This window comes from Melanaphis sacchari, unplaced genomic scaffold (genome assembly GCF_002803265.2).
Source record: "Melanaphis sacchari strain LSU unplaced genomic scaffold, SCAv2.0 Contig0_pilon_pilon, whole genome shotgun sequence".
Classification (NCBI taxonomy): domain Eukaryota; kingdom Metazoa; phylum Arthropoda; class Insecta; order Hemiptera; family Aphididae; genus Melanaphis; species Melanaphis sacchari.
This window is the reverse complement of record NW_020270366.1, coordinates 6,652,574-6,680,391: the sequence shown is the minus strand read 5'-3', so window position 1 is coordinate 6,680,391 and position 27,818 is coordinate 6,652,574. Positions and strand designations below refer to the sequence as shown.

General features: G+C 23.1%; 1 protein-coding gene across 1 annotated transcript; it reads left to right on the top strand.

The window, feature by feature from the left end:
* On the top strand, positions 1 to 27,818 carry LOC112590912 (carbonic anhydrase 2-like). The gene is made up of 6 exons (XM_025334528.1): positions 1 to 348; positions 16,471 to 16,536; positions 19,471 to 19,635; positions 25,544 to 25,682; positions 25,943 to 26,276; positions 27,382 to 27,818. The coding sequence occupies exons 1-6, from the start codon at positions 309 to 311 to the stop codon at positions 27,601 to 27,603; spliced, it is 966 nt and encodes a 321-aa protein (XP_025190313.1). The 5' UTR covers positions 1 to 308; the 3' UTR covers positions 27,604 to 27,818.

The following is a 27,818-nucleotide window of genomic DNA, read 5'->3' as shown; positions in this document are numbered from 1 at the left end:
CTACTTCACACTTGACAGACAATTGGTGTCTGCGCTAGTTGCAGCACGTCCGAGCCGCGTCGTCCGCCTGGTCGTATTCGTCACATTTATAACACAAAAATATAATACTCATTGTATTAACACAGAAATACACAGTTATAGTATCATTACACGTCGTCATCAAGTCGCGGTAAAAAATCAAACGGAACCGGGGCTTAGAAAACGACTGCGCTGCATTGTAACAGCACTATTGTTGTCGTAGTTGTTTAATCTCCCGTGTCCGATCACAACACTCTCTTCGGCCAACAAACGAGAACATAGCTGTTATAATGCTCATCAAACTCGCTGCAGCAGTGCTTTGGACCACTGGTAAGTGAAACGCACCGTTTACGTTATAATATTGTGTATTTAACCGTAATTCCAACACGAAGAGGACACGACGTACCGATTGTCTGCCAGTTGTGGGGTGTACCCGTAACACGAACAATTTATCGTTACGAAATCGTAAAATAATTATAACAGTTGTGACTAACGAATTCAAACGTACCGACGGTCTGTTCACCTCAACCCTTTGACGTCCTATCGTTAAAACGGCGAACACGCGACAACAAATGTACTATAATATAATATATAATAATAATGAAATACGTGTTGCTCGCCATGTATGTTGCGGTATATGTGCGCGGGGTCACCAATAAGGCGACAGATGCGGCAAGTCCCCCCCGGATCCCGCTGGAATTCCGAGTGGCGGACATGTGTGTGTGTATGTGTGTTTTTTTCCGCAAACGAATCCCGATGTATTCTGGTTTGGGAGTAATGACAGACCGCAAAATATAATGTCGGCCAACTATTAAATATTATATGGTAGGTTTACAGTCACAGGTTCCAAGGAAATAACTCCGGTTTTGTTTTTTGTCTATTTTTTATTTACGTCACGTTTAATAACAATGATATATATATACATACAATTGTACATTTTTGTCCCTAACAATAATATTATAGCTAATAGCACACAGTTTCGTAAAAGCATACCGCTTAGGTACCTATAGATAGGTATCAAAGTACCTGACTGCCTACCTATTTAGTCCGCCAAAAATATATCGAAATATTAGGCATGATAATATCGTTTTAACTTATAAACTCGTCACGTCACGGATCTTGTGTCAGATAGATGATGGTTGTAAATATAATTACAATACTCTAATTATTTTAATTCCCATGTCACGATGTGTATTTTAATATTTTACGCGTGTATAATTGTACATAACAAAATATTATTTTTAGGTAAACATACATTTCGAAAGAAAATTTATTTTTTATTAATGTAACATATTTTACTGAATTTTAAAAATAATAGATACGAATATTATTAATTAAGTTAATTTATTTAAAATATATTTATTTTAACGTAAAATATCACATTATATGTAGACGGATATTGTATTTTTAGAGTGCAATTTTTGTCTATAATTTTTTTTTTTTAATTTAAAAAATAAATTAAACAACAGCTGACAAGTCATATTGTGTTAAGTTGTGTATTGCTTATAATAGTTATTAATTATAAATAACAATTTTATCCATTAAGTTACCATAATAATTAATCATTTTTTCTAAGTAAATTATGTTTCACCTTAAATATATACCTAGGTAATAACAATTAATCTCCAAAAAATTTAATTTAATGTAAATATTTAGAGTCAACTGTCAATTAATATTTTGTGAAATAAATAATAATGATTAATTATGATATACTATATTACGCATATTACACAACCATATAACGTCTGATGGTTAATTATATATTATAATATGTATAGCATATTTTAATTGCTTTAAAAGTTTAGCGCTATGGCATTTCATTATAACCACCGACCACATGTGCAGTTACTTACCATAAACGCGAGTATTTTATACGTTGTCAGTGGTTTTAGTAATACATATTATATCATTTGTATTCGTTGTAGTTTATACGTTTATAACGTTTTATAAATCAATTGCTTAAAATCCATTTAATTTAAATTCGAAGTTTTAATTTTAAAATTTAATATAGGAGCTGCTATTTTTTAATTTGAAAACTAGATGAGCACATGCGAGGTAAATTCTTAATTATAACCTAGAACTAGGTTTGTCAAAACTTATAAAATTATAATATACAACTTCTAAAAAATATTTAATTCTCTGTTATTTGTCAAATAATCTGAATACCTAGTACTTTTCAGTTTTCACAGAATAAATGAATAATCATTTATAGTATAGTATCGTATACTCTGGTTATATCCATGTATCAATAAAAACGTAAATTTTAATATAAATTGAAAATTAATTCAAGTATACATTTAAAATAAATATAAAAATTCCTCAAAAATTCCTATGTTTAAAAATTTTTAAGTTTTCTTTTGTTTTTGAGTTGACTATTAAATTAGTTCAAGGATATATTTTTAACATAATATTTTTATTTTATTCAACGAACATCGATAAAATCTAAATACTTAGTTATTCGCCTAGTATATGTCAATCTAAAAAAAGAAAAAAATAAGTATAAATACTGACGATGAAATCTATTATTAAATACAACTAATACAATAAGGTAGATGTAAAATTGTTATTCAGACTCCGGGTGATATATACATATGGCCATATGGTTCTTAAATATTATGGTGTTGTAAAATCTTTTATGAATGAAATACCTCAATCTTTATAATAATATATACACGAAAATAATTTATTTAAATAAATTGATGTTAAACCTTAACCCAGTAACAGCGAATGCATCGTTACTACTCATTAAGTTCTCAAATTTTGTTTTGTTTAAGCCTAAAAACGTACAGTTTTAAATATAAATGCAAATTTAAAACGTATTACGTGATATTTGCGAATAATATAATTTTATTTTTGCCATTATTTTATTAAAATAAAAATAAAAATATTCGCAATCAGGAAACTAAATCATGCAAATTTGATTACCAGCTGGCAGTAAAAATCGGTTTTATGAACTCTGTTGTTTTCCGTTGCATTGTATTCATCGTTCATTCATTTAATTTTTCTTTTAAATAAAAACCTATTCATTTTATTCCATTTATAGGAGCTTATTATAATTAATATCTACGCGTCGTACAAGTTAGTAATATATCGTGCACTGCGCCACCGCGGCGGCGGATGTTTCGCAACGCGTATTCTATGTCAGTAGCGTAGCTCATATTATTATTGTATAATTTTAAACGGAATCGTAGGGAAAAGGTTTAATAACATAACACGTTTTTACTTTGTGTATCTCTATCGTGTGGCTCCGGTTCGCAAAAACGAAATTCACTTAATTTTCCGTGCACAAGAAATCTTATAGAACTAAATTATAAGTACATAATATGCGATATGTTATGTTTAGATAAGTACCCATACGGTCATACGTTACGGTCGTTTATAGCTAAACAGAAACCTAGAGCTCCTAGAGATGACATATGTAATACACGCGGTCCGTAACATTACGATATATAATAATAATAAATAATAATTGTGTTTGTATACATACTATATTATATTGGCACGAGAACAACATATACATATTATATTATTTTCGTCCTGCACGCGCCAATTTATACATGATGTACATGTTTGTGGTTTATTCCGTACAGACGTTGCAAGCGCCAATGTCCCGGAATAGTCACCAAAAAATAATATTTTGCATCACATTATATTAGAATAATAATATAAATTAATGCATGTTATCTGCAGACTTTGCGGACATTATCGTCGAGACGTATTGGTAATTGGTATAATATTTTTTATTGACTATATTATGTATTATTAGGCGGCGGCGCGTTCCGGACTTCTAAGACCGGTTAGTTTGTTTCCGGCAGGTGGTTAATATTAATATTGTATTTAATTATTATTGTTTTTCAATCGTTATTTAAAAAAATATATAATTTCGAGATTTTATTAAGTGATTATTCTATTAGGACAAAACATATCAAATATTATATAGTGATCATAAGCTCCGTGTATACTCTATTATGTTATTAGAATACACAGTTTTTTTATTTTTTTGTTTTTAATATTAACACCGAAGCCACCACTAACGCGTGTTGTGTTGAGGTTAACTAGTGTTTTATGACTTTTTTCTTAATTTCTTCCGCCCGATTTCGAACTACCGCCTATAATAGCTTTAATATTGACTTGTGAAAGAAAAAAACGTGTTTTTTATCCTTCACAGTATTATAAAGTATTATAATATAATTTATGCAATATAATCGATTCCTATTTTTCATTTTAATGACCATGGAAACAATAATTTATATTAATTTATATTAATATCAAATATCAATTGTTTAATAATACAATTCACGGGTTACACATAACTCTATTTGCAGCAAGTTGTTGATTTAAATTGAATATAAATATAAACACTAAAATCTACAAATAAAAATATATTACTTGCGTATAGGTACTTATTAATTTAAGTTAATCATCATAATCTTGCAGTTTAAAAATAAATAAATCAATGACTTAAAAAAATCTATACATATAAAATCCAAATACCACTTAATCACTGATCACTGCAACTCAAAAACTACGCAACATGCAAACTTAAAATTTGGAATAGAGGTTCTTCTCATATTTTCACCGTGTAATAAGAAAGGATTTTTAAAAATTTTGCGTTTTAGTGGAGTAATTTATGAGTTAAAATTAATTATGAAAAATGCGAATTTTTACACATTTCCAATATCATTATTAAAATTATTGTTTTGTAATCATGGTTATCATTAAAACACTTATGTTTTAAAAGTTGTTACAATTATACAGAATGCAATTTTAAAAATATCTAAATTAATTTAAAGATATTATCTATATACTTATACCATACATTTATTCACACTATTTTATGGTAAGATTTAACTAATTCAAAAGTTAAGAATAAAGTTCTTAAATTTAGAAAACAAAGCTAATTTTTGAGGCCTCTCTGAGAGTTCCGCAAGAACAGACCTTATTATGTTCCCATTTTGGTGTTATCACCAATTTTTTTCACAGAAATGTTCCAAATACCCTCCTGAATATCACCACATAACCCGATTTCTTAATTTTTTTTGTCTGGAGGGGATGGGAAGGGTGTATTGTATTTAAATATTCCAATTTTCTAACGACACTATTTAACATTTTTCCAAATTTTTTTTTTCAAAAGCTTATACCAAATATTTGATACCGCTAGAAACATTTCTATACATTTTCATTAACTATTTTTTATATTTACTTGCCGATCATATTTTTAAACAATAAAATTTGAATAAAAAATAATTCCACTTATCAATATATCATATTCCGAAGACAAAATAAACAACCAATCGCGGGCGAAGCTATGACGGGTCAGCTAGTATATAGTATATATATATTTATACCAAGGGGAAATACTTTTCATAAGACTGTCCCTCAAGATGAATTAAACTTCAACCTATGCATTTACTTTTTATAGAATTATGTTTTACTTATTTAAAACAACCAACGCACTATCCAGGGGCCATGGTTAATAATAAGTTAAGTTGTACATAAAAAGTATAAAAAAAAAACTGTTATTGTCGATATAACGAATTGCTAATTACCTTAATCAATGTCCAGAGAATAAGTTTATGAAATATATAATATTTAAGTAAATAATAAATAAATGTAATTAATATTATCATAACTAATTTAAACGGAATCTCAATTAATTAACAGCAATGTTTTATACATAATGCATATATTTAATATTAATATATTAATATATTATATTTGGGAACTTAAATTAATAAAACATTATTATTACTTATACAATATAAATACCTAAGCATTAAGCAACATACCAGCGTTATAAAATATAATATGTGTACTACACATAATTCTATCATAATAATATCTATAATCAATAAATTTAAAAATTATACTTGGGTGAATTAATTATTAAGATGAATATTATATATACTATATCTTATATTAATAGATTATTCAATATTAATACGTATTACTTATTATAATACTTAAGCATATAGTTTAAAAAAATTGAATCTTTTTAATTTTATCTAATACGAACAATTAATTAATATTTATTTTAATTTTGTCATTGTTCCATGGTAGTACAAACATGGCGTTTTAAATTTATTTTGAGTATTATATTTAAGTATTTAACACAAAATAACCACGCAATAATATTTTAAGACACTATAATATTTTACTATAATTTTAATTAACGTAATTTTATTTAACTATTTTTTTAAATACAATTAAAAACGACAATCGTGTATTTTATTTTATCGGTGTTAAATTAATGTTTGTTTCAAAAAAAAAAAGAAAAAATTAACCGTTTATGTTAGTGCTTAATGTTTTAAAAAGTCGCTTACATTTTTCTTTACTAAATCTATACGTTCTACTGAATGGCAAGTTTCCATTAAATGTTGCCAATGTTTTAGGCTTTTTATACTTTAAAAAAGTATAACACAACAGCGCCTTAAATAACGTTCACTTATTGTTTTTTGTATTCGATCCCACTAAGTTTAAGAAGTTGTACTTATATATTTGTTTCCTTTAAAATGTATTATTTATTTGTGTCAGTTATAAAAACATGTACTTAATCAACACTTGGCATGTATTCGTGTTGCCTATATTTTGCGCCTGCCTTCTAAAATCGAATATAGGTAAATACATATTTTGATATTTATTATGACCAGAAATGTTTAATACTAATTAATGGCATTTACATGCTGTTTTTGATGATTTTTGTAACTAAAAAATTTATTATAGTCAACATTTTTTGTTCATTAGTGTTTATTACATATTTCATATTTAAAAAATATCAGTATAATATGCGACTATTTTTACATCAAAATATAATCTTGTATATTATATAGAATAATTAATTTTAATTTTATAATAAATTAATTTTAATTACGATTTTTGAAAATTTTAAATATTCTTAATGACCATAATTTCAACTATTTATATTTTTAATTTATTAATTAAATGCAATTAAGCAGTTCTGAGATGATACTAATTTCTTTTTTCTTTTAATAATCACCCCCTTTTTCTGCTAATAAATAAGCAGATTACTTTTTTGAAAATGTTGATATAATACTTAAATTTGAAGAAGTGATTTTTAAGTTATTAAGCTTTTTTTTTACTGAAGATAACAGGTATAAAATATATGGGTGTTAAATAATTTGAAAATTATAATAATTGATATTAAGAGGATGTCAGTGCACAATTTGTTTTCCATCTCTAACCCACGCGAGAAAACAAATTGGTAGTGCGCTGATATCTATCATTATTTTTATCAAAATATAATAAATAAGTATTAAATATATTATTTTTTTTAAAACAATCTTAGGAGTAAGAATTATTATCCTTGGTATATACATTTTTATAACTCACAAACTACTCATTCAAATTTCAATTTAAACACTCTACATTTTATAAAATCCAGCTATTTAAAAATTTACAATAAAAAGTAAGAACGATTGGTTAAGTATTACTTGAATGGAATAAATTTGTATCAGGAAACTACTTTTATGACATAAAAATTTAAATAATTGATGATAAAATCCTAAAATATAAGTACTTAAAAAATCTAAAAATTAGAATTTGAATAAATTTGGTAACAAAGAATAAAATATGTGGTGTGAATATGCTTGGCGAATTAATGTGTGCAATTTTTTTTTATTTGATCTAGTGATTAGGTTCTAATCTGTGAACATTAATTATAATATTATATCTAATGCTTTTTAACGTTTATTTTCGAAGACAAATAATTGTTTCTATGTATTATAAATGCCGCTTATCGATGTATAAAAATACTTCCCGATAAAAATATTATAAACTACTTTTCAATGTGATCTTTAACATGAACTACTTGAAAGTTAAAATAGTACAATCATATAAATTAGAATAATAACAAACTTAATCTTGACCAAAGTTAATTTGAATTACTATTTTTAATTTTATTTAAAATCATTAATGTTGCATATTTTTGTATTTTTAGAATTTTTAAGTATGTGTGCTATATATTTAAAGTTTCTTAAAAAATATATATATGTTAATATTTAATCCATAATTGTGCATGAATATTTGGCAGTTTTAATGTTTTGGTATTATGTATGCATAGCTCTATAGCTGATAATGACATTGAGTAACTAAGATTGACAATTTAACGATTTATATATTTTTTTGCACGACATGCTATGATTTCAATCAATCATAAACCATACATGTTATGAACACGTGAATATGATAACTATTTCTATAAGAATTTACTTTATACGTGTTTGTCACCTATATTTTAATGGTTGATGATTTTTTTTTTCATGTTTATATACAAAATAAAAAAAAAATGTTTTTAAATTTTTAACTATGATAATATCTTAACTAATTCATTCCAACTAAATCATGTTACAAATAAATCATGGAGCATTATCTATGCCCTAAATTTGTAGTCATTTAAATATTTACATGAATAATCTATTAAAATTGAAATATCACAATTTTTTTAAAAATATTTAATGGATTAATTAATTGAAAATGGTAATTTATATTTATTTGGGTTTTAATAAACTAATTTTTAATCAAGGTTTTTGTATGATTTTATATAATAGTTAGACTTGTTCAATATTAAATTTTTAAATCATTTATTGATTATTTTATTGTCATATTATCATATATTTTATACTCTGTAAGAAATATTTGAACATGTTTACAATCATTATTTACATGTTATAGCAAGTGATTAAGGAATAGAATTAAACATTATTAACATTACCTCAAAATATTTTTTTAAATATTGACATTGACAAAAATAAAAGAATAATAAATGATGATTAATGATTATGTAAATAGCATTTTTATTGATACAATGTATAATAATATAAATTGCAATGAATACATGCTGTGGCCTTAATGACAAGTTTGGTGAAATCTGAAAATAATATGTTCATATAATACCATATTGTAATAATTAAATTAATGTTAAATACTTTAAATATTTTTACTTTAATAAAATTCATTTTCAAAAATGTATGAGTTCGTGAACCATGTACTTAATAAGAAATATAGATATCTACATAGCTACAAGTAAATAGATTTATATATATATATATATATATATAATAAGTAATATTACCCATTATAAAAATATTTGTTTTGCATTTAAAAAATATTAATACAAATTTCAACTTGATTTCAAAATTGTTTAGATATCTTATATGTTACCGACCTAATATGTCATATTTTGTTAGTAATGAATTATAATCATAACCATAAATCTAATATATTTGATAGGAAATTATATATTTTATTAATTTAATAAATAAATAATTATTCAACAATTAGGTAGCTATTATAATTTTTAAGCTTAAGCTTTAAAATTAAAGTTAGAAACTATGTAAAATATAGATTTAATATATATTTAGAAATTTAAATATATTTTTATTTATATAATTTTATATTTACTGTACTATATATCAATTGATAAACTTATATTCATTTTTATTTATTCATGATAATTTATCAATATTTACCATGGAATATGAATTGTTTGTAATTTCCGAAAATAAGTACATCAATGTAACTATAAGTAAAAGTTAAAAATGTTTCTTAATTTAATATATTAACTATTTACTAATTACTTTTAATAAAATGAATAATTAAGAGTTATTTGTTCGAAATAAAAAAGATTATTTTAATATAAATAATTTTCATTAGTGAAATGCGATATTTTAGTAATTCAATAAAATAATAATTAATTATTTATTTTTCTAATAACTCTATTGTAGTAAAAATGTTTTAATACATTTCCATGGTTGTTGTACCATGCACATAATAAGAGTACTTACTTTAAAAAAAATTAAGCAATTAAATATATATTTTTAAATTATTAGATTAAATTCTAAATAGTTATGTTTTAATGCATATATTAATAGTTAATAGTTATCTATTTACAATTAAGACCTACACGACGTATTTATGTATTAGTCCTGAAGCACAAATTCCACAACTATAGTACCTATATAGCTATATAAATTATCAACTGCAGATAAAGAAAAAGATAATTTTGTATTTTTTTGTTACATAGTTTTTAAAAATCGTATTTAATAAATCAAACTATTAAAGCCACTATCTAAGCAATAATTTTAAACTTAGCTAAACCATCTGACGCTGTAGGAAATTTAGAACTAATTAATACTTTGATAAGTTTTGAAATAAACGGAGAAATTCAAATAGTTTTATAATTCCTATAGCTTTCTAAACAATGAGAAACAAATAGTTTCAATAAAAAATATATTTTACAATTAAAAAATCCGTTATTAAAGTGTATTTTTATGTTGTTTGATGGCTGTATAATAATAATAATATAGGTAGACTTTGTCCTATTTTATATTGATATTAAAATCTGTCGCACTATTTGGTTCTTTTATTTCCATGTAGTGATCTAATTCATAGATATTCAATATTGATATTTTCGTTTAATTTACCAATGAGTTATAAAAATCTATAATAATGTTGCTTTTTTCCATTTAACAAATTTTTAAAAAATCGTACCTAATCTTATACGTAATTTTAACTATTTATTATTATTACTACTATTATTACTATTTTTTATTATAACTATTATAAATAAATCTATTAGCAATATGTAGACTTTATGGATGATACTAATAGACCGTGCCTAAAAATTCAAATCAAATCAAAAATAAAAGGCGCTTACCGCTTGTATGTATGAGTAACTGACTGAATAACCGATATACCAATAAAATAAGCCAATTAGAAAAAAAATGTATATCGTTGGGATTTATGATAGTCACTTGAGCGTCCTCTATCTCAGTTTATCACGCATAATTTTTGTGATACAGGTGGTCTATGATTATGAACTATAAAATACAATAAACAATAACCATTATTCAAATTTAACTTTTATTATAGTTAAATTTATTATTTTCATAAGAAACTGTTTATAATTGTTTTAATTAAATGTATTACCTACTTATTTTTTTTTTTTTTTTTTTTTTTTATTAATGTTCAATATTTATTCCAAATAATATTATACATAATACTCTATAATTTTCAATAATTTAAACCAAAATATTTACTTATAGATTAAACATTTATATCATTCAAAATGTAATTTTGTTTTCTATCCAAATTTTCATATTTTTTTTGTTTGTGGTTCAAAGGTTCAAATAATGCTAGTTAACCTTTCATTATTCACAAATGTTTTAATCCATGTATAAAAATATAAATAATAAAAACAAATTTAAAATTTTAAAGTCTGTATATCTATACAATTTAAATAATTTTTCGAAAATAATAGACAATAGTGCTTCGAATGTTTATGTGCCATAAATTTGTCGGGATAATTAAGCAGAGAAATATGGTACTTTAAGCATGGAATTTTTTTTTAAATTGCGATTTATGGTAAAAAAAATCTTAATAATCTTTGGGTAATTGTTGTAAATATTAAAATATGCATACTATTAAAAGTTTCATAATTTATTTAAATATCTCATTTGCTTGAATAATATATTTTCAATATGAACAGATTCTAAGAACTTAACTATTTACCCCATATATTTTCCAATTTCATGCCTAGGAATGTAGATAATTTATATCTATGAATAAGAAAATTCTAGTTTTTGAAAAATGAATATTTTCATGATATGTGAGTTGTGAATTTTAAAATAATAAAATAAATTAGTTTTCATGCTCTTAAATTATAAATTATTAACTGTTCAATTCTCATTATAACCAGTCCTACTACACACACCCAAATTCCAAGGTAATTGGAAAATACTTAAAGATTAAATTGTTGTATTTGTATAAACGAAATTTAATGCGAAATCCTTAATTACAAAAAATATGCCTTAAAGGAAACAAAAGAGAACTTACCTGTTTTTATAAGCTTATAAGAAAAACTATACCCCTCTCTTAAGCAATTATCGTATCTTTACTGCAGGATAAAAACCTAAAGGAGAATGTATTGCTGACTGTTGTCATATATTTACTTTATTCCGTAATCGTAAAAACTAGAACACACTCTCCCAGTATGGTTATATTAACGCTTAAACTATGTATCTTAAATTGTTTTATGATGTACAATTCGGCACGTTATACATTTCAGAATTTTTTTCTTTGTTATTTCAACAACATATCACACCATATACACGTCTGACGATTGGACTTCCATTGTGACGCTGTTAAATATTTTCAATCACAATGGGCTAGATTTTCATCTCACAATAAATCCATTCGAATGTGTATTAGAGTATAGGACATTTGGATATCAAAGACCGACTCGCGTTCTACTATAACATCAGATGTATGACGATACACAACTGTTCAGTATAGTATGTGTGTCTGTACATTTTATACACGCTATTTGGTGTGCGATGACCTCTAATTTTTATTGCAATTAATTGAAAATATTCTTGATGGCGTGACCTTGTGCTTCTATTTGATGCCATGTTTTTACATATAAATTTGATGTTTATCACGAAAAATGATTATGAAAAATTATACGATATTAATCTAAAATGGCTTCCGTGTATATTGTCTAAATAGGGGAAAATAATAATATACTTATATATGAAATATTATTATGTACTTATGGCAACTCAATATAAATAGAATTAAAAAAAAAAAAAAATACTAAATAGTAGACTCTATATATATCTACTAATTAAAAAATGTTGTATAAATTTCTATACAATTGATAAATATCTATGTTAGTAAGAAATACTATATTAAATTGTACTTAGTACAATCTACCAATGTACCAACTATATTTTCAATTTTATTTAATATTTTATCTTTTACATTTAATATCTACGTATTGTAAAATCAAATTTAAAATACATATGAAACAAATTATCTCTCTAACTTCTTAGGGTCAAGCAATGCGAAGATATAACGTATATTATATCCAGCTATAACTTATTAGTCATTGTAATTAAAGTACTTAATAATACTTACGTTAATTACTTTTAAATTCAGTAAAATTATTTTTATTCATATTTTCTATAAAATAGTCACTATAGGCTCTAGAAATACTTGAGTAATAAGAATAGTGTATTTTAATCCTTACCTAATGTATATTTGTTAACTTTTGACACATTATTTTAATTATTTTATTTATTATGTATTTTAATTATCTTTACTTTAAATAAAGATTTAAGCACCCGAATTAAATTTAAAATATCAAAATATGAAGAAATAATATATATTTTGTCGTTTAAAAAATTAACTTTTAACAATTATTTTTAAAGCGGGAAAAGTAAATAACCATTTTATTGTTCTACTGATAATATCAAGTAATCGAGTAATCATTGTAATGACTCATGAATGTGTTAAGTTTTAAATCAATGATAAATCATTGAATACGAAAAATGATTGAATGTAGGTGGATGGTCTGTCAGTCAGTGGCGTATTTATTAGGTAGATATAACTCACCCTGACTGACCTCCTTTTTAGCTTATGGTTATAGTTGTATTCTTTCTATTTATCACTTTATCAGTAGGCAATAAAACGTTGAGATATTGAGCATCTACAATTATAATTACATTTCATCCCTCAAAGTACCCAATTCTAAAAACGTCATTGCTGTCAGTTAAGTATGTTTAACTATTTTTTTAAACTGAGTATATGTTACGATATATTTATATTAAAATCATAGTAATGACTTTACTATTAGTAATATGGTAGGTTGAATTAAGGAACCTCTTATTAAAATATGTTCAAGTGATGTGTTGACACTGTTGACAGTACAAAAAATAATTTATCGACATTTAAAGATATAAAAACTAAAATTAATTAAAAATTTCAAAGTATATATAACCCAAAAATAATCGAAAAAATTTGAAAATTATAGCATTTATAAAAATACTTGTATAAATATTTGGTGAAAAAGGCGATTGCTATATGTTTTAAATTAAACAAAACAAGAACATTTATTTTATTTTTCTAAGAATTTTTAAAATTGCTGGCAATTTTCAATTTTAACCTCCCAAATCTCAATAATACTAACTAGAATCAATTTTCTATCATAAACCTTCCTTAAAGTAAAATCGATACAATTATCGTTCCGCTCAAAAATTAAAATTTTTATTTACCTTTTAATAAATAGAAAAAAATTGTTCGTAAAATCAAATATATCTGGAAGTATATCACCTAGCTATTACCCGCCTCTCATGTGTGTTTATAGATTGTGATTCATTAAATGGATCATTAAATCGTTTATTAGTGTATAATTAGTGTCAATGACAATATAATATTAAATTGAAGCATCCATGCACCTCCAGCTCGTTTATAGTTAGTTAATACGCATAACAATAATTAGATTAATAGTTATGGTACTTATCTAATAACTGGATATTTAACCGTTAACAATTTGTTCCAGGACAAAATATAATATATATTTATATTCGAAATTTTTTGGAGAAGAAAACTAAGTATAAATAGAATACATTTGATATTCAGGTCTGTCATTACTTATTTTATAATAAAAAAATTAGTTCCGATGACTGGTATTATCTGTTTTGTTTAAACTTTAAATGGTTACCTACAAGTTAAAAATAATAACTATTATTAATAATAATTTACTATCAATATTCTTAAAGTTAATTAATTGTTTTATAAACCATTAATGTTCATAATTTGTATAAATACCTTATAAACCTTATATTTTTTTTTTTAATTTAAACTTTGTGTTTACAATTATTAAATTTTAAATTAAAAATTTGTTATTTATCATAGTACAAAATTAATTATAAACATAAAATATGCATATGTTTTAAATTGTATTTAAAATTTCACTTTTATGATGAATTACAAATGATCATAATTTTTATTCATGGAATATGTCATCAATTATCACTAACCTAATTGCGTATCAGATTATACAAATATAAGATCATATATAATGTTTAAACGATAAGTATATTCACTTTACAGTTAAGAAATAATACGCCAAATCGCACACCGACATTTTGACAATCGTAAATTGAAATTTTTCTCATTTTTCTTAAATTTACGACAAAATGTAAAAATTATAAAAATACTTATGGACTAGTAACTCTTGTTTATTATCCTAACAACTTTCTGTAGATTTCTGACATTAATGTCATTGATATTATGCAGGTCGTTAAAATACGCGTGTACACTAACAACAAGAGTTTGTCTTCGTAAAATTAATACATTATATACCATTATATAGTAAATACCTATCCTTTAACTATCAATCATTGTTGTTTTCTTGATCTAAGATTGCGACATAGTTGCCCTTGGGCCTTGGCTAACTTCATTGTCCCACTAACTCGTTGTACATGACTTTACACGTTTTTTTTTATTCAAATTCAACCCCGCAATGTTTGCTTATCATATATGTGTGTATATTATACACATATATTGCGGTCAATTAATAAATAAAATAACAGCTATGTCATTTAAAAAGCGACACAGGGTCATTTTGAAAAATCAAAATTACTCGATCAGACGACAATATTTTTATCGCGTATTTTTTATTCTTTGCCGCTTCTAATGTCTATATATGCAATAAAAATTACATAAATCTGATTTATTAACGAGCACAACACAAAAAAGTATGTGATAATATGTATATGATATAATATTCATGACGACCACTCATCAACATATCATATTATTATCGAACGTCACTAATAAATATTACTGTTATAAAGTATTAAATTGGTTCAGTATAATTTAAAGTTCAACAATCTCGTGTGCTAAATAATTGTATGTTTGTATCTACCTTCCTATAATTAATAAAGAAGTGCTATGTGTGAATTTAGTTATATACCAATTTCAAACATATTCATATCATAAATCACATTTTCGATATTTTTTGAAAGTAATCATCAACTCAATTTCACTTACGACAATTAAACATTTTTAAGTGTAATAGTACCTACATCATGTACAATAATTAAAATATATTTTTGAAAGTATTCAATATTATGATAGATAATTTAATTACGTTTTAACGTGAGTTTTAAAATTATAGAATACCTAATATGTCTAATCGTTTAATGAACACTAAAAAAAACATTATACCAATGATTCCTTATATTATTACGAGTTTGTAATGTGAAAGTCATATCGAAATTATATAAAGGTAGGTCGTGTCGTACGCAAATCATTTGTAGGTAAATAGATATATTTCAATTTTTAATAAAAGGTATGTGTGTATAACATATAAATCATTAAAACACGTATAAGATTATTTGTTTTAAAATTTTGAAATGTTGAAATAAATTCTAATAGAAACTGAATTAATAGTGCTAAAACTGTCTTTTAAAATATGTTTACCCATTTGATAACACGTGCAATATGAATATTAGCTATTTGTATTTAAATATTACTGTTATTTTACGCTAATAAGTTTTATCAAAAAAAAAAAGAAAATTATTATATAAATCCGTTATAAAGAGAAATATGTATTGTTAAAATGTGTAACAACTATTTTTATTACAGGTCTAGCATACGGATCACCAAGTCATGGAGAAAACGATCAATTTGGTTACGATTCTGGAGAGCTTGGTAAGAATATAAATTCATAACATTATTAATCATTTATGGGTTCAAATTCCAAGTTTTAAAATTAACAGGTCAAGGTTAAATTTTTTAACGAATAAGTACTAAGTATTTGATATAAATATGATTAAATTATAAACTTATAAAATCTATACCGATAAATTTTATAATTATCTATTACATCGTTGTTTATACATAAAAATAGTTTAACAAGTGCAGTGTTGAATAGTATAATACTATAATATTTAAAATGAAACTGAATAATAGCAAGATGAAACATTAATTAAAATACAAAATGCATAAGTTAGTTCGTTATAAAATAATATGGCTTGTACTTGTACATATTCTTGTGTAATTTATGTAAAAAATATGCTTGGAATAAATACCACACGGATTATGTATCACTTAAATTATTTACTTCATAAATGAGTCCTGGTTGAATTCTATACCGTGAACCAAACGTCGCAACTTTTCTCTATTACGATTTGGATTACTATTACATAATGTTAAAAGTTAAAAGTATAACAAATCTTAGTAAATTAATTTCATGCCCTATTTTTTATGTTAATTCTTACCATATTATTTAATTTTAAGATATTTTATTCAAGAAACGTAAAATGGATAGTTCATTCACACATTATAAAGTCATAATTTATTTGATAGGTACATTAAAACGTATAAAATATAAACTAAATGTAGTCAAGTAACAAATAAAGTATTTAGACTGAATAAAAACAATAATCATGTATTAGTAAATAATAAATTACTAATATAATAATCATAACCTATTAATAAGTTAAGTAAATAAATTATAAAAAAAATAATAATTATTTATAATTGTATAAAGGGGACACATTTACAAGAACTAAAATTGTGTGTAGTATGAAATGCTAAGTGTGTTATACGTAATTTAAAAGTGTATAATAGCATAACTGATTTTTACAATTTTTTCTTCATTTTATTTTTAGTTGATTGATTTATATTCATATGTATAATTATATTTTGTAAAAATATCTTCTCTGCATGATATATATGTCACGGGTAAAAGTCAAAATCCGGATAAATCTTAAAAATATAAATTTTTGTCGTGTTTTTATAACTAAATTTACACAATTTTTTAGTTCTCAAAATTAACATTTTATCATTCTTAATATCATTATATTTGTATTATTATTTATGCGCGTTTAATAATATTTAATATTATTTAAAAAATAACATATATAATATATATATTTAATATGAAAAAAGATTTTTAAGACTAAACGGTTTTACCAAAATGAGGTTTATCACAATTATATTTGCCCAAGCAAAGGCCGAAATATAACATTTTTTCTCAAGAATCGTGGACATTACAAGTTTTTCCTAATCAAATTTTACAGTTTTACCCATAACATTTACTAATTATTAACCATGTATAATATAAATTAATAACATACTATATATTATTTGTATAAAAATTAACTATAGCCATTTACAAGTGAACTCCAATCATTTTAAAAATTTTGTAAAAAGCTAATTGTTGAATTCCCTATTGAACAGGAAGTAAATGTGAAATAAATAAAAAATACTGTTTTACATTCAAAAATGTATAATAGTTTTACAAACTTAATAGTTTGTAATATCTAATTTATAATCACGTTTTATAATGTATCAATAACTACAATTTCACTGAATAATTTGATACATACAAAATTACAATTGCACAAAATAATAATTATTTTTAAGTTAAAAAGTTTACCATGGCAAAAACAAACATATTTTTAGCTTAGGTAGTTTTTACCTTAAATATTAAGCTAACATTAAATAGTTATAACTAGGGCTATGAATTTGAAGGAAAGAACATTTTTTTTTTTTTTTGTGATAGTGATATATAGTTTTGTAAGTACAAATTTGAATTATGTAACAACAAATCCATTTATGAAACTTTTATTTTGCATTTTTGACGTTTTTAATTTTTTAGATCATTTTTTTTGTATTTTTAGATAATATTTTTCTTTTTAGTTTATTTTCCAATATTTTTAATTAAATTCTGTCAATTAACATTTTTAAAAACATAATTATCAACAATATAAATACATAACAAACATTTTTTTAATGTTTCAGGTAAATAGCATATTGTACAAAATCAACACTTTTAATTTTTTTTTTTTTTATTGAATAAACATATTTTTATGCATGTAAAATGTAATGTACTAAATTTATAATATCCTATAATATTAATATAAATATAAAAATTAAATCAAAAACCATTTTTAGTGTATTTCATACTATAGTTTTTGACATTTTATATTGCATATTTTGCATTTTTTTGTCATTTTTAATGCATTTTTTTGAAAGTTTTTTAGTGCATTTAATTCACAGCTCTATAGTTATAAAATTTAATGCCAATAAAATAAATATAACTATTAAAAAAAAAAAAAAAATTAAACTATTTTTTAAATGTATTATTCAATAAAAAAAATATACCTAGGTAATTATTTATGTATTTTAAAAATTATTTGAAAACATTAATAATCCATAAAATTGTGGTATTTAGTATTAGGTATTCATATTTATAAAGTATTCAACTTTTAAGCAATAATTTTTATAAACAGTATTTTTCATTAAAATAATAATAACTACGCAAAACTTGTAAAATAGAAACAACTATAATTGTAATAAAAAAATATGTAACACGTAAAACAATTAAAACAATATTGAATATATTTGTTAATAGTTGAGTATATTGTATTATAATTAGTCAAGAAGTAATAAAATATACACCTAGTTAAATTACATACCTATATCTAATGTCATCATCCAAACATTTTCATATGATTTAATAAAATAATTTTTCTATTTTTAAGTTTGATAACTCTAAATCTTTTATTACAAGCTTTAAATTATATTTATAGGTACTGCTTTAGTCAAAATTGTATAATATTAAATATATTTTTTTAGATCCTTTACATTGGGCAACAGAGTATAAAACTTGTTCAGGAAAATATCAATCGCCAATCGACATTGAGGAAAATCTTGTGACAAAAGTAAATCTACCACTTCTACGTTTTCACAATATTGACACACTTCCCACATCAACAATCATAACAAATAATGGACATACAGGTAATATTGATTTATTTATTTTGTATTTATTAATTTACTTTTAAAGATAAATTAATTAAAAAATACAAAAATGTTCAATGATAGCCAAAGTATAAATAATCAAATAATAGTACATGAGTACATGCCACTATGTAATACATAAAGCTGGCATATCAGAACAATATAAATTTAAATAACATCATACTAAATTACTCAAGTTCTACAAAACCACAATATTTAATAGATAATGAAAACATTCTACCCTTTTTTAAACTATTGGTTTAATTATTACAAATACTTGCTTAAAACTGAAGTTTTTCTGAATACCTATGTCATAATAAAGATAAAGCCATGAAATATTTCCATAACAAAACAATATGTACACTTTTTTAACAAAATCATTATAAATATATATATTCCATACTGATACGCTTTATTAGAAAAATAACTTAATTTATGTTATTACAATAATGCAATTATTATACATAAAGATGTAGAGGTATACAATTATCAGTTGTTTATTAAATAAATTAGAAAACTACTGACTAATTTGTGTAAAACAATATGTATATTTTACATGATTACAAAAATATATACAATATACCTATAGAAGTTCTATGATATTAAAAGTTATAGTAAAAGTAGAAACAACTATTTGTTGACAAATTATTGCATGCCATATTATTATTTTGTACAAAGTTAAGAGTAAAGACCAAATAAATCTAATATCTGTAAAATTGATAAAAAAATTTTGATTAAATGATTACTAACATAAATTAGATTTTGGTTTGATGAATCTAAAACTAATTCTGAAATAAAATTAACTCTAGTAATTTAAAATAAATCAATATATTATTGGCTAAACAATTTTTTAGAGAGATATACATTTCAGTACTTCATTTACTTGGCTAAATTCATTTAGGATACATTTGAAATAAATTCTGACTTAAAATTGTAAATAACTAAAATCATAAAAAAAATTAAAACATAAAATAAAAAAAATAAAATTATAATATAGAACCTTGACCATATTGTAATAAATGATGAGAAATTATTGTGCAACCATATAGTTAAAAAAAAAAAGCATATATAAAACCTCAAAACAGAAATATGTATTGTACCAAAGCAAACAATAAAAAATAAAATTATAATTCTAATATACCTAGGTGGTACTCAATTTTAGTTAAATTAAAAGAATAATTAGATTGTCATATTGCCAAAATTACCTATAATTATAGTATGAAACTAAAAAATTATCATAAACAAACTGCAAATAGGACATTAACTCTATCTTAGCAACATAGATTATAAGTTATAACCATTAATTTTAGTCACTTGTGATTTTCAAATTTCAATAAACACATTTATACATTTGGCCAGAGAATGACCTGAATAAGAAGATAAATAATAAATACCTTACGCCGCTTCTATTCTTGAAACATACAAGCTGTACCTTTTCAATTGTTTCTATTCTGTAATATGATACTTAATTTTACATTTTCAACCAACAATAAAAATGACTCCAGTCATGGGCCATGACATGTATTCAGACATTTTAAAATGAGAAACATAATTTATAGTTAGTGTAAAATTAGAAATATAAATGTAGTTATTTTATTGTGTTACTATTTTGCTAGGTAATAATTAATAGGAAATGACAATTCATTAGTAGTATACTAATGTACAATAGAAGAAAAATCAAAAATATAGTTACTTAAAATTAATTGACAATAAACAAAAAATACATATTTGAAATCCAATAATCAAAGCTGTTAGATAGGTATTTTATTTATTTTTATTTAAGTATATTTTTATTCAGTAGTTTTAATCCTAACTTACAAACTTAGTTTAAAGGACAAAAGTATAAAACAGTAGTATATTATAATTATTAAAAATATATATTTTATACATTTTATACAATATAATATAGGTTTTATTGGTATTAATTATTGTTTAGTCAAGGTCTTATGATGTAGTCATGTAGGTATATAGAATATGTAGAATATATTGTATACCTACTATATGTCAAGGAATATACACTCTTTTTCTAAATTATATACAATAAAACTTATAATTTGTATTGATTGATTTAAGTTTTTCAATACTTCTTGTATAATGATAGAGTAAATATATAACTTAGTAAATAATTAAATAACTGCATTAACTACTTCAATTATAATGATATTAAACATAATTATGGAATTATAATTTTAAAATATATCTTATGTACTTAATCTTAAAATAATCCCATTATTATAGGTAACTACTATGATTATTATTTTCATTAGTTTTTTTTTTATTTTCCCACTTTAAACTAGGCTTTAAATTGTTAAATTATAACAATAATTGTTTACTGATCATATGTAAACTGGACTACATATCATGAAAAAGGATTATGATATGCAGTGCACTTATACATAGGTACTGTAGATAAATTATATTATTTTCACGTTTGAATCTAAAGTTCCTTAATGTTATTTATCTTATTAGTATTCACTTAATTAGTAATTAATTATTATCTACATGCATTGTGAATAAAACAAACATTAACTATAATATTAAACTTTATTTCTATAATACCCTGCTTATATAAAATTTAATTTATAATTTTTATATAGATTATAGAGCTCTGAACTGAATAAAAAAAAAAAGTATTGATTATAGTTCACACTTTAGACTATAATAAAGACTAAAGGACTATACCTAGTAATAAATTGATTTAAACACGAAATATTAGAAATATAATAATATTGATATTAAAATGATTGTATATTTATCTATGTATTAACTTCTGAACTGTTTTTTATGCATATATTTTTGTTTTTTGAAATGACTAATACTTTAAATTTTTTGTACAATGTTTAAAGATATCATTTCTCTGAGATGCATGTTTTTGGCTTTCAGCAAATCATATTCTTTCATATAAAAATCTAGCTCCTGTTTATCCTATTAAAAAAAAAAAAACATAGTTATCAAATTTAACCAATTATATAGGTTAGGTACTTAAAACCTATCTAACATGTAAATAAATATGATTGTAAGACACTTTGTGACACTTTGTACGGTCAACTAGAAAAAATTAAAACTGCGAACTGTTATAATAGTATTTTTAAAAAATATTCTGTTATATTATGATTTATAACTCATAACTCACTAATTTATAAAAGTTTGTAGTAACTTTACTTGTATAAATCACTTTTGAACACTTCCAACAAATATCAAATACTTATTTATTCTTAAAATGGTATATATCATACCTATATTTAAAAATTTTTAGATTTAATTTAGTTATTTGGTTTTGGTTCATAATCTATTTTAGAGTTTATAAGTTATGTTCTACTGTGTTAACAAACTCATGCCTTATACTGATTGTGATCACGATTCACCATACAAAGTGTTAGAGATCGATTTTTACCAGTTTATTTTCATTGTCCAAAGTGTCCGTAATATGCAATTTAAACAATAGATATTATAAAGTATCCGTTTACCCATAAATATTTATATTAATTTAAGGTTCCACAGAAATGACAAATATATTTTTACCTTAGATATAGTACGTGAAGCATTAAATTCTTTTATTTGATTTCTCAATTCAAGCAATCTATTTTCTTTTTGTATCAACAAATCAAAATTTTTACTGTATAATTCTGATAATATTTTTTTCATACTCAATACTAGGAAAAAATATGATATGATCAAATTAAAAGAAAAATATTATTACTATTTTCTATTATATGTAGTATTAAAGAAAAGATACTTTGGTTAATATTTTTACCTTCAAGTAAAATTACAGATTACAAAAAAAAAAAAAAGATTAAAAATTTTTAAATAGTTATAAGTCAGCAAAAATTGTCTTTGTATAGAAATTATAATAAATAATTAATTTTATTAATAGACCTTATTTACAACTATTTATTTATTTATTTTTAATATAACATTATACTTACCTAATTTTGTATATGCTTCATTTGGTTTTATTTCCAATTTCTTTTCTGATTCCAAAACAGCAATAGCCTTTTTTTAATAAAATATAAATATGTATATGTAATTTAGTTTTTCAAGCAATTTTTTTACTATTTATGTATACTTAAATATTTTTATATAATAAAGTAATAAAATTAGGCACCTTTTTAATAATTAATATTGATTTTTCCACTTCAACGATAGCATCTAAAAATACCAAATAATAGTTTTTTTATAAGCTATTTAGATACATTATATTTTATTTAAGAGTATTTATAATCTACTAGAAATGATATTACATTTCCCAAACTATATCTACTCAATTACTAGTTAAAGATAAAAATGTAACATCCATAATAATTTTCACTAATATTTTTTTATGATTAATAAAATTAAGTTACAACTTATTTTAAATGTATTTTCTATGTAATTCATTATATTTTTGGAAGGTTTTAAGTCTTCATTTACAAAATAAAACATAAAGTTTTTAATATAATATTTACGAAAAACATTTTTTTTTCTAGTTTTATCATTATTTTAAGAAAATGACCATAAAAATTTAAATTTTTTATGTTTTTACTATGTAGGTGTACCTACATTTTATTTCTCTATCAAAAACTTATTTTTCTTTTAAATAAAATATCACACAAAATCAATACATTTTTTATTTTATTGCATTTATATAATAATATATATATATATATATATATATATATATAGCTAAATAATACTATCATATAGGTTAGGTATTTAGGTATTTAAATATATTTAAACTGGATTCAACTAACTCACTGTTTAAATTTGGGATCAATGTTGAGAAGTGGCTGGATTTATTAATTATATCTTTTAACATTTTTATATATTCTTGTAACTTGTTTCTTTGTTCTTCAGAGGTATAAATTTTTGATTTTAATTCTAATATACCCTTCTTTTTTTTAATAATATCCTGCATCTTATAAAAAATTACCTGCCAGTTAAAAAAAAAAAAAATTGTATAAATTGTAATATGTTAATCTAAATACATTAATTTTCATTATAATCATTGATTTAATTCAGTTTAACATACAGATTCTGACTTAGCAAATATTTCTTCTACCCAAGTGTCATTAATATCTTCTGATGTAGCCATTTTTTTCTAAAAGCAAATTATATTTAATTAAATACTAAGACAACTTTAAATTTCATTTAAAATAAAGTGAAAGATTAAATATCTAAATGTATTAATTTTATAAATAATATAATTAAATCATTGATCATTGTTAAAATATTTTATAAATTAATAACTACACACCATAGATTAAACCTCTTTTTATGTGTACAATATTGCTTTTTTTGTAAACATAGATGATAATTCACTGACTATTCAATACATATAATAAACATTGCCATGGAGAATTAAAAATGTACACAAATTCTAATATTTATTAGAGTTGTTTTAATTAAAGATTAAAATACTCAAATTATTATTTTTTACTACCTAATAATATTCGACCTAGAATTTTAACCTTAAAAAACAGTGCTATAGATAATTGGTCATTAATTCTATTCTTTTAAGCTCATGATATAAAAAATTATGTAACAATTATAATTTTATTTAAGCACATTTTCTGAGATGTATTTTGGAGGAACTTAAAAATGTAGCCTGTGCTACTATAAATCTATACCTACCTAATGCACAATGGATAGATGGTGTTCATTATTTATAACTTTATTGGTATTCAACTAATTAATTATCTATACCTAAACATCATTCAAAATAATATTGACAATTGAAAATTTTTAATTTTTTAATAGTAGTTGCTATATAACCTATATAAGTAAATTATTTACCATTGAAGATAAATTAATTATATTTAATTGATTTGCAAAATATAATATGGTACATACATTACTTATAGTTAATAATTTGTATAAAATTTCAACAATATTAAGTGTATTATAAGTTATTTAAAATGTGTATTTACAGTGGTTCTACAATTAAATTTTACTGCACCAGTAATGATCAGTGGAGGTCCACTGACTCCTACCTACAAATTTACTCAATTGCATTTCCATTGGGGTGTTAATGATTCATTGGGTAGTGAAGACCTCATTAACAACCATAGGTATGTTATAGTTGAATAATTAAGTATATGTTAAAGTAAAATATAATGCTAAAAATTATATTTAAAACAAAACAAAATATTTATTTTTTAATAAAAATAAGTCTATGTGGAGGTATATAAGTTATGTTGGTCTCTTATATAACTGATACTTAAACATGTATTATATAAAGTATATACGTGTTTATCTTATACTAAAAATTAAAATATTAAACTACTTAATAAAATTTTTAAATGCTTATTACTTCTTGGTTCTTACATAGCTATCCAATGGAATTGCATATGGTATTTTCAAACACAGATTATGAAGATGACAAAATCGCCTTAACAAAAAATGATGGATTGGTTGTCTTAGCAATGTTCTTTGAAATAACAGAAAAGGACAATCCTGTGTACTCAGAAATCGTCAATACCTTGGGTCAAATAAATATGCCTGATCAATCAACACATTTACCAGTCGGATTCACTATTAGATCCATGTTACCTGAATCTACCGAACACTATTTCACATACAAAGGTTCCTTAACTACACCACCTTGCTTAGAAGTCGTTCAATGGATAGATTTCAAACATCCAATTAAATTGTCTCATAACCAGGTACTATACATACCTAATTAGTAATTACTAAATTCATATTCTCAATTAATTCTTAGCTTGTGAATAGAGATGTGTCACTTACTATAAAAGTATATTCAAATTTGATAAAATCCCTCCATCCAATCCACCCACTAAAAAGTATTTTCAATTTGTATGCTTTTTCGTGTTATATTATTTATATTATGTATATAATATCAGTTGTACATATTAGAGCCTTAATATATATTAAGGCTCTCTACCCTTTAATACTTATAGTTTAATATTGTATCGTATCAGATTGTATAAATAGAAATTATATACATTTTATTTGTAGAAATGTACACATTTTAATACACTTTAAAAATTTCTAATTTATGTGGAGAAAACCTATAGGGTTGAATAAAAAGTGTTTGATGATGATTAATATAACATTTTGGTATTTCACTTTATAAATCTTAACTCTTTTAAAAGTTATAACTCTACCAACTGTAATGATGAAGTAGTAGTCTAAGTTTAGGGTTGGCCTAATTTATGGAATCCAAGATCTTTAATTAAAAGAAGGAATACATTAATATGTAGGTATTGATATCTTTTTAGAAATTATGATTGAGGAAATAAAAAAATGGATTGGGAATGGCTTCTAGGTAAATACATATGATACTATAAAACTATAATAATATTATATTATACTATTATAATTACTATTATATTTTACTATTATTTTTATATTATAAAGGTTTATGCATAAATTATTATAGTTGAATTCTATGAAGTAAAAATACTAAGAGGAATTTTTTTTAATTTAATTTAAAACAACCTATATACATTGTTAAAATTATATCATAAAATATAGGTAATAAGTAGAGCTAGGACTTAAATGACCTAAAAAATACACAAAAAAGCTCAAAATAAACAAAAATTAATTAAAATACACAAAATTAACGTAATATTTGTAAAAAATGTAAAATATAAAATTACACATTCTAAATTGTTATATAATGAAACAAATTTAGTTTTTGGTTAGAATTCTATAGCATTTAAAGAAAAAGAAATGCAAAAGTAGCATTTAGTAGCACTACTGTGCCATAGCACAGTTTGAATTAATTTATGTTTATAATTTTTTCAGGTTCAAGCTTTTCGTATGTTGCGTTCAAAACATGGACAATTAACACATAATTATAGACCTGTACAAGAATTGTCAGGGAGACCAGTGTGGTATAACGTAGGTGGCTTTGCATCTTTGAATACTCCAATTATTGAGAAAAACTCCGCTTCAACAATTGGTCTTCTTGTGTCTGATATTATCATATTATTAGGCTGCAAACTCGCTGCACTAATGCTATTTTGATTCCTCTGTTGTATTTAAAAGCAACTGAATCATCGATGGAGTTTTATTAAATTATCATGGTCCTTAAAAGGATAATTATACTATAAATTAAGCAATATGTATATATACATATAACAAAAATTATATAACTATTTATGTGATAGATCTCAACAGTTTATTCTTAGATGATTTTTGTGATTTACTTCTATTTAACGGGACATTTTTTTTTATATATA

Bases quoted from the DNA above. Each gene is read 5' to 3' on its own strand.
- LOC112590912 (XM_025334528.1), top strand. From the start codon at position 309: ATGCTCATCAAACTCGCTGCAGCAGTGCTTTGGACCACTG. The intron at 16,537-19,470 runs GTAAGAATATAA...ATATTTTTTTAG, and splicing joins TTACGATTCTGGAGAGCTTG to ATCCTTTACATTGGGCAACA. The intron at 26,277-27,381 runs GTACTATACATA...TAATTTTTTCAG, and splicing joins TTAAATTGTCTCATAACCAG to GTTCAAGCTTTTCGTATGTT.